This window comes from Amphiprion ocellaris, chromosome 11 (assembly GCF_022539595.1).
Source record: "Amphiprion ocellaris isolate individual 3 ecotype Okinawa chromosome 11, ASM2253959v1, whole genome shotgun sequence".
NCBI lineage: Eukaryota > Metazoa > Chordata > Actinopteri > Pomacentridae > Amphiprion > Amphiprion ocellaris.
This window is the reverse complement of record NC_072776.1, coordinates 2,976,054-2,988,622: the sequence shown is the minus strand read 5'-3', so window position 1 is coordinate 2,988,622 and position 12,569 is coordinate 2,976,054. Positions and strand designations below refer to the sequence as shown.

At 40.8% G+C, this 12,569-nt stretch overlaps 1 protein-coding gene across 4 annotated transcripts in view; it reads right to left on the bottom strand.

The window, feature by feature from the left end:
* dachd (dachshund d) overlaps nt 1-12,569 on the bottom strand; it is a 90,314-nt gene that overhangs the window by 40,850 nt on the left and 36,895 nt on the right. For all 4 annotated transcript variants that reach the window (XM_055015059.1, XM_055015058.1, XM_023276650.3 and 1 more), the window contains exon 2: nt 2,939-3,054. In XM_055015059.1, the coding sequence (XP_054871034.1) occupies nt 2,939-3,054 (116 nt within the window). The remainder of the gene's footprint in view (nt 1-2,938; nt 3,055-12,569) is intronic.

The following is a 12,569-nucleotide window of genomic DNA, read 5'->3' as shown; positions in this document are numbered from 1 at the left end:
GAACAACGCAACTCTTAGGTACACTAAACCACTTGAACTGTGCTATCCACATCATGACAAATTTAGTATCAATTACAGAGCGTGCTAACCTCATGACAAGCAGCGGACTGAAAGAGGAGGGGCACAGACACAAAGAACTGACACTAAATTACCTGCTGCATACTGGATCTATTTTAAAGCAGCCTGAAGTGGCGACGGATTAGATGATCCACTCTGCAGTTGAAGATGACATGCTAATTGTACATTGAACGAGTGTAAATATGAAAAAATGTCTCCACTTATAGTACTTGTAAGAGGAACCAGCTCTCTGTGTCACTGGAATCCACACACATACCTGTACAGTAAAGCAAAGCAAAGCCAAGACAGCATTAGAAAATATTGTTTTTATTAGTAAAGTACAGGATGCACCCTGGTAAGATGTAGGTGACATTCATTTCTCTAATGGTAAATGCAGTACTCTTGCGTTATTCAAAAGGTTGAAGCCATATCCAGGACATAAATGAATTATATTGGAGCTGCTGCTTAAGTAGTGGCCAGAGTGTGAGTGGAGGCCCCCTCTCCACTTTAAAGGAGATGTCATCTCAGTGTGGTGTCAGTCCACAGCAAATAATCCGATTTGGGGGCCAATCTGCCTGTAATGCATCAGCACTGGAAAGGCTCCAGTGTAACCCCCCCCTCGGGGGCATAAACGCAAGCATGCACGCATTCAGACACTCACACATAGGCACATGTGCCTTCACACACATATGAGGGTATTTCCTTAAGTGGAAAACTAAGCACATTAAGATGTCCTTTTCTAAATGGAACTGGTGTCAAGGGCAAAGATACATATGTTAACAATGTGTTTCACATCCCCTCTCTGGTCCTGTTGAGTGTGAAGAAGACGTCTTTCCACTGTGTTTAATACAGCCACTGATTTTAATCTGATATGATTGATGAGTGTATGCCTAATGTCCATGTGTAATATCTTGAAAAGTTTGCTGATTGTAGTTGGTACGAAGAAAACACAGCAAATAAACTCCCTAAAACAGTAAGTTAAGTGAAGGATGCTGCATGCCAACAGAGTTGTCAGCTCATGCTGCTCTTTAAGGCTGCGACAGATAATTGAACAACTTTCTGCATCTATCAGGAGGTGAGATTTTTTGCCAGTGTTGACTGATAACTGACTAGGAAGGAAGCTGCAGCCTCATGCATTGCACTTGTTCCTTGTAGGATTTAATTTCCCTCCTGTAAAATGAGGAGAAGGATAGACATGCGACTATGAACAAAACATTTCATGCAGTATTTTGCTCTTCCTCTGCAGCCCAAATTAAACGGTGCAGTGGCTTTTTCGCAGAGTCTCGAAGAAATGGTGAAGCCTTAGGAGAAGCCGTCGGCCCATATTCCATCTGTGTGTGCAGGCGCCAACTCATCTGAAAAATGAACTAATATGACATGACACGATAGTGTAACTATTTAAGACAGTTTCTCAATGTCATTTTTTATCATCAATCAGAACATTTGGACATGACAGGGAGATCAATTAGTCGCCTACTTAGATGCTAACTTATGTGTGGTCAATTATACTTAATTACTAATCTGTCAAAATCTGTAACTTCCTTGACGTTTAATGCTCAATGCTATCATCAAAACAATAAATGGTTTAATTACAACACAGAAACTGGTGTAAAAGTTGTGTCTCGCCACAGTTAGGAAGCTTAAGGCAGTTATGAGACGACCAAAAACCTCAATTACTTTATCTCTGCCCCTTGAATACCCTGACTAAATGTCAAGATCATAGAGTCCCTCTGGGCTTAAGGGGGATGATATCAAAAGGCTTTTCTGTTGCTTTATGTTCCACTAAATAACACGGGTCTTTCTCATCATTGTCCTTCTTCTTGTGTTCACTTCGGCCTTTAAGTTTGCCGTCTATACTACAGCGATAGCCAGTGACCTCACCCTATTCCCAGAGTTCAAAGCAGTAGCCTGTGAGTCTCCATTGTACTGAATCACATGGATGGACCTGTGTTTAATATTGGATTTCAAAGTACTCATAGATGCAGCATTGTTGCCTCTTGGAGAGAAAGCGAGAGAGAGAGTGAGAGAGAAAATGCCTATTCTATTTTTTGCAGCGATGTAATTAAAATGGCGAGATAATTACAAGTCCGTTAAAACTGTTGTGTACCTAAGATCACCGTGGAAAATGCGCTGTTGTTGTTTTATCTCTTTATAAAGTGCTGTAGTTAGTAGTTGGTTAAATACAATATGTACTGTAACACCAAACAGGCATTCAAAGAGCTCCTTTCGACAGTACAATATCATTAAAGACGTATCAAGAAGGAGAGCAAAATATGCAAATCAGAGCACTTACAGCCACCAACATCAAAGCAGGCACAATGAAGCCAGCCACAAATAGAACAAAAGCATTAGTTGCAATAAGACTTGGCCCAGGGGTAAGTTAGGGCACAAATGGTTGTTGTTGATTCTTGTGGCGATAAGCTCGCTTTAGCATCACCACTGCCTATGTACATATACCAGTGGAGTGGATTTAATCGCACTAATTAGAATGCACTCAAGGCAAAATGCAACATCTACTGGAATAATCTGAGAGAAAAGATCTCCACTCCAATTTATTCTCCCCCTCTTGGTTTCCGGGGGTTGAGCAGAGGATCTGTTTTTGGTAAACGAGTGAGCGGCTGGTGTCTGGTGGTTGGGTGCATGTGTCACTTTGGACTGGTTGCCATTTCGAGGACAAGCTGCGGGGAGGCCACTCACAGGGAGGTGTGTGTGTGTGTGTGTGTGTGTGTGTGTGTGTGTGTGTGTGTGTGTGTGTGTGTGTGTGAATATGAGTGTGTGCATGACGGAAAGAGGGGAAAAAAAGGCAGAAGAGACTCAGGATAAGTGAATAAGACCTTTGGTAACAGCGACAGAGCGATACAGGTTTTAAACCAAACCGTACCTGTGGGCGGGATCATGCCGGGGGACATGAGTCCGGGGACCGAGTGGGGCATGATGTGCGGGTTCTCTGACGATGTCACACTCTGGGTTCTCTTCGGAGGCCGGCCGGGTCTGGAGCTGAGAAAACAGGGCAGAGATGCAGAAGGACGCGGGTGAGAAACTAGGAGGAGACTGGCAGGTGGAGGAGGGTGGAGGAGGGGCAGTGTGGGTAGTGGTGGCGGTGGCGGGGGAGTGTTAACACTTGGAGCTCTCCAGAATGCAATTCCATTCCAAAGAGCTAACATGTACTGTAAATAAATTTCTTTTCAAGGACAGTTGCTTTCTGCAGCTCAACATAATAGACTTCCATAACTAATTAGATTACACGGTGAATTCATTTCCTTTATTGAAGATCAACCACTTTTTGATGCATAATTCATAACCCGTACCTCGTTACCTGTTCCTCCGTATTAATATCCCCACACTATTTGAATTGCCTCGTTTGCATATGCTAAAATCCAGTGTGCGGCCCTCGGCCTGGAAATTACATGTTAACTTGTTATAATTATTGCAGTCAGGCCACTATTGATTTATGAGACTTTTAAAAACCAAATATGTGTAGTTCTGGTAATGAATGATATTTTAAGGTTCTTCAGGAAATTAAAAGGCAATGGCTGCCTTAGGAAATGTTCTGCTTGCTTGATTTAATGCGTGCCTTAGCTGGAAGGTGGTGTGACAGAGTGATTCAGACCTGTTGGACGGTTCTGATGGGGGAGTTTTATTACACCAAACGAGGGGCACAGATCCAGCCGTGATAAATGACTGTGCCACCTTACTGTGGAGGAGAAAAGGCCTTCAAAGCAGATACACTCCTGACTTTCCACACATCTTACTCATTCACTTATTAATACAGTTTCGAGTTTCAATCAATACCTACTTTGCTGGCTTATAGTTACAAAGAAAAGCCTACAGGGTGAAGAAAAAACGCAATGAGCATGTAATGGGCCAAGATTCTATAGAGGTATATTCTTTATGAACAAGGAGCTGGATGTCTCAGCTGAAGATGAATTATAGGGACTTGACACAGGTGACATATTGGCTTCATACATTATTTCACATACAATAGTCCATTTCAAGTTTTACGGGATACCAAGTTCTTTTAACAAGAACTGAGTTAAATCCAGCTTTAAAATACCAAAGGGAGCTGTGAGAACCACTTCGTAAACAACAGTAAATTTTACATATTGAATTAAAAAAAACAAATATGTATTTTAATAGTCAATAACTGTGGTCACAAGAAAAAAAAGTTATTGTATTATTTTTTTTGGTCATTTATTAGCTGCAGATAAAGTTGATTATTGCTTAAAAAGTCATAATTTTAATCTCTGTAAATTAAATTTTGACATAAACACTATCTAATGATGCTTTTCTAACAACATTTTAGATTCAATCAGCATAACCAGCTCTTCTGATTTAACAATAAGATCTTATTCTGGACTTTATCAGCCACTACAGTACATGAGGCCATTTATGTTACAGTACATTTCACTACATTTCCCAAAGGCAGTATCTACACAGTGATGCAGTGTTTTAGTTCAGATACCACACAGCCTTAGTAGTTGAATTTATTCAGCCATGTCTTGTGAGGTTTATTTACCTCAGTCCTGCTAATAGAGTGCACTCACTCTATCTGTCTGAATGTGCTGACTCTCTCATATCCCGGCTCTGGAGGTTTTAGGACTAAAAGCAGACCTTCACCCAACTGTGTCCCCTTTGGAGGCGAAATACACGAGTGATAGAAAGAAGTATCAAGAGCGAGAGCGAATGGCAGAAAGTGAGAGGGCAATGAGAGAGGAAAAGAGAGAGAGAGAGAGAGAGGCAGAAAGAGAAATGAGTGCCCGCTCAACCTAGGAACGTCTGGAAACGTAATTCCTATTTCTATAGAAGCACCTCTTTGATCTTATGAGAGGGAGAGATCGCAGACAGTTTTGCTGTCATCACTTTCACTTGTACTCTGGCTGAATTATTTATGAAAGACCTCAATAGAGGGTATGCGATGGGTAAAAGGCTTTTTACTAACAATACTAAAAGCAAAAAGGCCCTCAAATGGACAAAAAAATGTCACATCAACCTTAGATCATGTCAAAGGATGTGAACCCAGGTACAAAGGCCCAGTTAAGTAAAGGTAATGTTTAGATAGGCCGCAGAAGAATCTGTCTGTGTGTTTAAAGGGATAGCATTTCAGCTACTCTCTGCACACAAATAACACTAGCCAGCCATGAAAGCAATACACCAAGTGAAACGGAGCTTTGAACTGAGGAACCTCCGAGCAACAGGAAAGCCTCTCAGAAATGAATGTTACAGTCTCCTTTCCTTATGGCTGAGTAGGTGTCTAAATTAGCAGAAACACTTGTTATAGAGGAGGGGGTGCAGTGACTCTTCTGCTCCTTTATTCAATATTTCTGAAGCCTTCATTTAGTTTGGTATAATATTCCTTAACAATGTGCAATTTAGTGCCTTGAAAAACCACAGCTGAGGCTTACATGCTAACATCCAAACAGGTCTGTGATGGTCAGAGCCATCCAGGCTAATAAGCTGGGTCCAGAGAGGAACTCAACCTGGCCTCAAACAAAAGAGTCAGGCTATTTATCAAGCAGCAGATGCTGATTCCTTAAATAGCCTGGCACAGAAACCACTCCAAACTAGGCCATTATTGCAGAAAAAGATAGCACAACTGGATTTATGATTGGAATTTTGGTACCTTTGGTGCATTACTTACCCGCTGTTGTCTTTTCTCATCTTTGCAGCCTTATTTTTATTTTCTACTTTAAAATGTTCCACAAAACAAAGACCTCTGGCTTTTAAATTGGACTTTTTTTGGACAATATTATTTCAGTACTGGAGGTCAGTCATGAAAGAATTTTATTTCATGCTTTATTTATATTTGCACTAAAGATATTCGGGGCCCTCATATCTCTGGCTTCAATTAAGGAAACAAAATAGGCCCCACCAGCTTTGGGCTGGGGCCACAAATATGTTACACATCTATTCTCTCTTTTTTGTTTTGCTGCCATGGTGAAAGGAAAATAGTGGTGAACTTTCCCTGAACCAGACTTCCTTTAATGGCCCGGCCGTGTGTTGACCCAGCAGAGTCGGCTGGAACCTGATACTATCCAACACACTACGCTGCGCAGGCAATCAGATTACACAGGGCCCAACAATACACTCCACACGAGTCCAATTTCAGCACTACAATGCAATAAAAGCACAATAATTAAATTCACGTTCTCACCCCGTTTACAGGAAGCCAACACGAGGTGATAGGTATAATAAGAGCTATAATATCACAGGAGATATCGGGATGCTTTTTGATCTCGTGGCAAAATTTCTGACATCTCACTATCAGACTCTTTTCTGACGACGGAAGCAGTGACTGAGATCTTATTACCCAGAACGCTGTTAATGCAGTGATTATGATCTGTTATAAATCAATTGAAGCCACAAATGTAATGTTTAGCCCAAGTGAGCACACTCCCTTAGTGGATTTAGTTACACGCGAAAAAAAATCATCTGCTCCTCCCATCTCCAGATATCTTTAGGAATTCAACCTGATTATGTCAATAGTGAGTCTAGTTTACAGAGAAAGAGCATAATATTATTTCCTGGTGGTTATGATTGAGCCATTAACCTTTTATCTCTGTCTTTTGTTTGATGTTTCTAAAAGGTAAGGATGAAGATATTTATTCCATTTCCGCCCAGTCGGCCAAAACAAGCGAGTGAATCATTCGTCTGGGGCTTGAGTAAACAAAAGGCCTCTCCAGGTCTCTGCCAATCAGGCCTTATAAAATATTAACCCAATGTCATTGCCCTTTTAAAATCTCTCACCTAGAATTCCCTAATTGTTCCTTTTCTTTATCTCTCCAGTGCAGAGAGTAAATAAATTAACAAAATAGCTTTTATCGCCCTGAGTAACCTTTTAACTGAAGGATTATCTGGGGTTTATTTTTCATTTCTCTCACAGCGATAGCAGAGCATGCCCCATTGATTGGTTTGCTGGGGTGGTGACCAGCCATGAAAACAAGGTCTTATTGATAAAACAAAGCAGCTCCTTACCTTTTAAGTGCCAGGTCAGGCAGAAATTCACAGGCCTTAGACCATCGGGGGCTTGAATATGCTGAGTTTATAGTTTTTTTTTATTTATTTGGTTCAATCAAACAGTTTAAAAATATGCGCACGACTCCCCCGAGACGCTACCTATGTTTGTTGAAAGACAGGGAATAACATGTCGGTGGTGTATAACTGCCAATTTAAAAACCCCACAGGTAAGATAACAGCATTAGCAGAAAGGAAAAGATGGATCTGTTTAACTTTAATTCTAGAAATTAGTTATTTCAGAAATGAGCTCTGCTATTTGTTTCCTTTGCTTTCAAGAAAATGCTGCCTCGTGGCAATGAAAGAAAAAGACTGACGTGCAAGTATTAAAAATAAACTAGAGTGTGAAAATGAACAAATACTGTTTTCCCACTGTGGATTTGTGATGATAACATATATGTCTAATTAATTATCAGCTGATTAGAATGTGATCTCAGCTCTCTGGCTCCCAACTTAATCAGCTGCCTTAAGATCTGCTATGAAGGATAGAAGAGTAATGTTAGCAAACACAGACGCTCAGATAACATCAGTGTCCGTGCAAACTAAAAGATAAGGAACCAATAACTACTTTATTAATTATCTACACATTCCCAGAGGACTTTAAAAAAACAACTTTTTACTGAGTATTAAAATTATTTCGGTAATTTATCATTTAAGTCACTTTTTGTGCAAAATTTACCAACTCTTTCCAGGACTGGGTGCTTTTTAAAAATATTTGCTATCGTTCAAACTGAATACCTTAAGATTTAAAAAAAATCCTCTTGGGGTTTAGGAACCTTAAAAATAAATAAAATAACAATTTGAATTTTATTCTTGGCATTTTATGAACCAAACAATTAACCAGTTAATAAAGAAAATAACTGTCAGATTGACTGAATATAAAAATAATCACTAGTTGCAGCAATACATGGTCGAGTTCAGAACAATTTCACATAACAAAACCAGTGAAACTGACAGGAATATATGTTGCCTTCAACAAAAAGGAAAAAAAAAGATGATTTATATTTCCTGCTGACCTTGGCAGTCTATTCGCTGTGATGATCATAATCTCAGAGTCACAGTGTGATACATGGGAATGTATTCACTCATCCATCTTTTTCATGCATCCATCTATCCTCACCCTCATCTTGTATCTGTATTTGCATTGAACCTATTCTTGGATTATCTCAATCAGCTTCCCCTTGCACCTGTCAAACACCGCCTCGCACAGGTAGCCACATCGCACTTATCTGATCTAGATAGCCGGATTACAGCGAGTTTGTGAGTGCGAGGAGAGGGGAAAAAAAACACACTTTTATTTATTAGGGTTAGGAACAGCTGCATCCGCCAGCAAACTGTGAACCTTTGTTACGGAACAATATATCACAGATCAAATGGTGTGAAATCAAAGGCGGGAGAGAGTTAGCATCAATCCCACTAAAACCCCCTTTTAAAGTGCTGTCTGTGCTCTGATCCCTGTGTGGACTAATGTGCAGGGTTGAGATCAGTAGTAGTTGGGAGAGTGGGTGCCTTCCTGGTGCCTTTGTCTGGGCTCAGGCCTGATTAGAACCACGCTGGGTCAGACCATCTGATGGTACAGAGGAACTCGGAGCCAGTCACGCTCCTTCCACTGTCCTCAAGCCTGTGTCATGAAACCACAGCCAGCTCTAAGGAGGAACACACTGTTACAGTAGCTACAAAGAGCTTAGCCTTGTAATCACATTCTATTAGAGCCGTTTGAAGCCTCTCAGCTGTGAAATAGAATCTAAAAAAGATCTGAAACATGATAAATTGCTGATTATTCCCATGCATCATTAATGTTAAAAGCTGATTTCATAATTGTATGTCCCATAACTACAGAGTCGAAGATTGTTTAGCATCACATCAACAGACTCTGATAATGAGTAAGCAGACTCCCTACATCATGAGAACTGATGAGGAAAGCCTAATTGGTTGACTTTTCCATGCCTAATGGATGATTCTCTTAATTAAAAAGATACTGTACCAAATGTTAGAAATCAGATAGTGCTTAAAGTAAATGCAGTTAATCAAATGTATGAGAATGAGCAGTTCCAGGAAAGCCTAAATGAGATTGCTAGATATGATTTTGCTCCAATATTTATTAATTGCAAGTGCCTTTGGTTAGCAAAACAGAACAGGTCTTATCTTCAAACTGCGAGGAAATTTCATCTAACCACTCTCACTGATCTCTCTTTTTCATGAACTGCGATGCATATGAAACAAGTCTTCAAAACAAGGCTTTAAAAACTTACCCAGTCAGGGTGCCTTTGAGGATATTTAATTAAAATCTAATCCTGCATTCATTAAGGCTCACATAAATTAAGCTGTCATTCATAAGATTTATGGATTCTCATTTGCATATTGCATACAATTCATCAATTACTCAAGTATGAAAGGAGCGCATTTCCCTTGGAGCTGCCTGCTAGCCTGCCAACATTTGAAATGAGAGAAAGAGCACGACTGTCAGGCATTCACTGCAAACTTTTCCCCACAATGTCTGTGCACTGATTAATCTCATTTTCTAGGCATCCCTTACAAGATTGTACACAGTCCAGCTGCACTTTTCAATTATTTCTCCTGTCCTCTCAACTAACTTTGAAAGCAGGACGGGCCAAATGTGGACTGGGGGCTACTTTAGTCTTTATGTATATAACATGTCTTTTTGCCAGGGTAATCATAAATTAGAGAGAGGGGTTTTAGAGATCCTAATGGAAAGGAAATGTAGTAATTTTATTGCAAATCCCATCAGGCAAATATTCTGCATGCTATAATAGCATATTTCCTGTCACATTTAGAGAGGAATACATCCAGCAGGCATTCTGACAGAGGGAGAAAGCAGCAGAAAAAGATGGAGGGGGAGGGCCATGGATGAGAGAGAGAGTGGCAGAGAGAAAACAAAAGAGAGCGGGAGAATCTTAGTGCTAAACACATAAAAACTCCCTTTTTGGACATGAGGCTATGGGAAACACAGTATGGAGTAAGTGCTTAAACCAAGCGGAGCGTGAACGCATCTAAGATAAAAGGTCAGGCAAAAACAAACAGACCACTCGCGAGGACGAATGGAATTAATTGACTCATTAATATGCATGGATAATAAAGCTCAAAATCCTAAAACAAAAATCATTGTCAACCATTCCCTTTTAATGGCTCTTATTTTCAGCTTGAGAAGAGCTAGTCTACAGGGTGTATCAATCTTAGGAGGGGTGGAGTTCCTCCACCAAACAGGCTTGGGGTAACCTCGGTGTTGTATGCTCATGTCCTCCCCAGCAGACAAAGGCAGAGTTGTTCTGGTGGAGGGATTAATTGAGAATTAATCCCAGTTTCTGGCAGTGGAACAGACCGGCAGTTAGAAGTGAAAGTCATCCTGAAGGGTAGTTAATTGGTTCCCCATAGCAAAAGCTTTGGAGAACAGAAATCAAGCTGCATTTTCATTAATCCTCCCCATTGTTTTGTGAAATTGTTGTGGAGAGTGACTTCAGATAGAGTCAATAGTTAAGGCTTTTAATTTGCTTTTAATTCTGCCAGTGGGGTGACAATTAACAAACCCCAAAGAACAATAGCTGTGAAAATTATGCGTTTGATTGACTCTAAATGACTCTGAAATCAAAAACCGATAAGCAATTAATATACTGTACTCTACAAATGGTAAGTACCTCCAACATGCTTGGTGCGCTCCATCTCACTCTGTCTCTCCCTTCATATGAATATATATATTTATATATCACTCTCTCACTACTAAAGCTTTCGAACTTTGGGAATAGCACCAGCAGATTGTCGGATGTGATTAATTTCAGGTCTAAATGGACACAACAGACAGAAAGGGTGATGTAATCATAACATGAGGAGACACAGTGACTAACAGCAGAGATGGAGGAGGAAGAGAGTGCAGAGAGAAAAAAATAGAGAGCGAGAGAGAGCAAGAAAAAAGCAAAACAGACAGCAACAGCTCACAAACACACTCCGAGTTCAAGCTAAACAGGAAGACCGTGGTGATTAGCATTAATTGCACTGAGGATTGGAATCCTGTGTGAAACATTAAACAAAAATTATCTACTGTTTATTCGTTTTTTTCCCTGATTTTCTTTTTTTTCAATAATTAATGAAAAGTAAATACTTGGAGGAGTCCAAAAATGATCTAGGGAGGAAAAGAAATGTTTACATAATCAGGAAAAATGTTCCTGTCCTCTTTTGCTTCTCCCTCTCTCTCGGTCTCTGTATACATGGAAAGGTTAGGGGCTCGGGCCTGTTTCTCGCTGTTTCTCACCGTTTCCCCCATCAGAATTAACAGTGTCTGTTCCCCCGAGTGTCGACTGCTGTGAGAGTGTTTGCATATTTAGATACAAGCGGCCCTGTTTATGCAGCCCCACTCTCGGCTGCTCAAGTTCACTCCAACGCAAGCCCTGATCAATTTGGCCAGCTGTGCTTTAAATGCTGTTTACAACAATAACATCGCGGCTAACAGAGCAGAGCACACACACTCAGACTTCCCAGAGAGAGACCGAGAAAGAGAGAGAAACAACTTCAGAGGGAGCCCCCAGCCTCGCAACATTCCCAGACGAGCATTTGTACTGAGTTAAAGACGAATCAAAGCCCGACTCCTCTGCGAGACACGGAAGAATTGGATTCCGTCTGTGTACATCTCTGTGATCCTTCCGGAAGAATCTCTAACTGCGAGCAAAGAGAGCAAATAACAAGAACTCAAACTAGAGTCCCACACTGGAGCGGGCCAAACTGGAGGTGGCATGTTCCATTTGCAGGCTTTATTCCTGATGAGTGATTGGCATCGAGTGCAAAATAAAACGTCAGGCTCGCTAAAATCCCCGCGCACATGACAATTGGTTTCGACAAGCTGCCGCGCATTTCAACAAATAACTCTGTTTGGGCGAGATGCTACATTCCCTGAGACTCGAGATTTCTCTTAAAAGCTAAAACTCAATTTAAGCCTGGCAGGAGAGCAAATAGGCCTACTCAGCAGATAGCAGTGAGGCTGCTGGTGTGCTCTCACTTGATGATATAATTCTTAATGTACAGCTTGACTAGACATAAATCTTACCCAAGCATCACCTCACCTGAATTCTTTTCTCTCTTTCTTTCTCTCTCTCTCACATGATGAATTGTTTGCTACATCTTGGAGACTAAAACCCTTCAACCTCTTCAAACCCGGGTTTCTAATAACGCGTAGGTGCTGGGGAGAGGTGACAGCATGATGAATATCACAACAGACAGCTCCAATATGGGACAATTTTACCAGATCGATATCTCACTGCAATATCAGAGAAAAGGAGCTGATATTAGTCTACACAGTGTATTACAGATGGGGTACATTTCTTCTCTCTGCACTCCCAGTGAACCTAGGCTATATTTCATCCATGTCGGCAATGGTTTACACACTCACAAACGCTCTGGAAACTAATCATAGCATGGTAGCCACGCCAGATGCATCTGCTTAAAATTATCCATATGTGTGACGCGCCCATAAGCCCTTGTTCAACACGGCGATG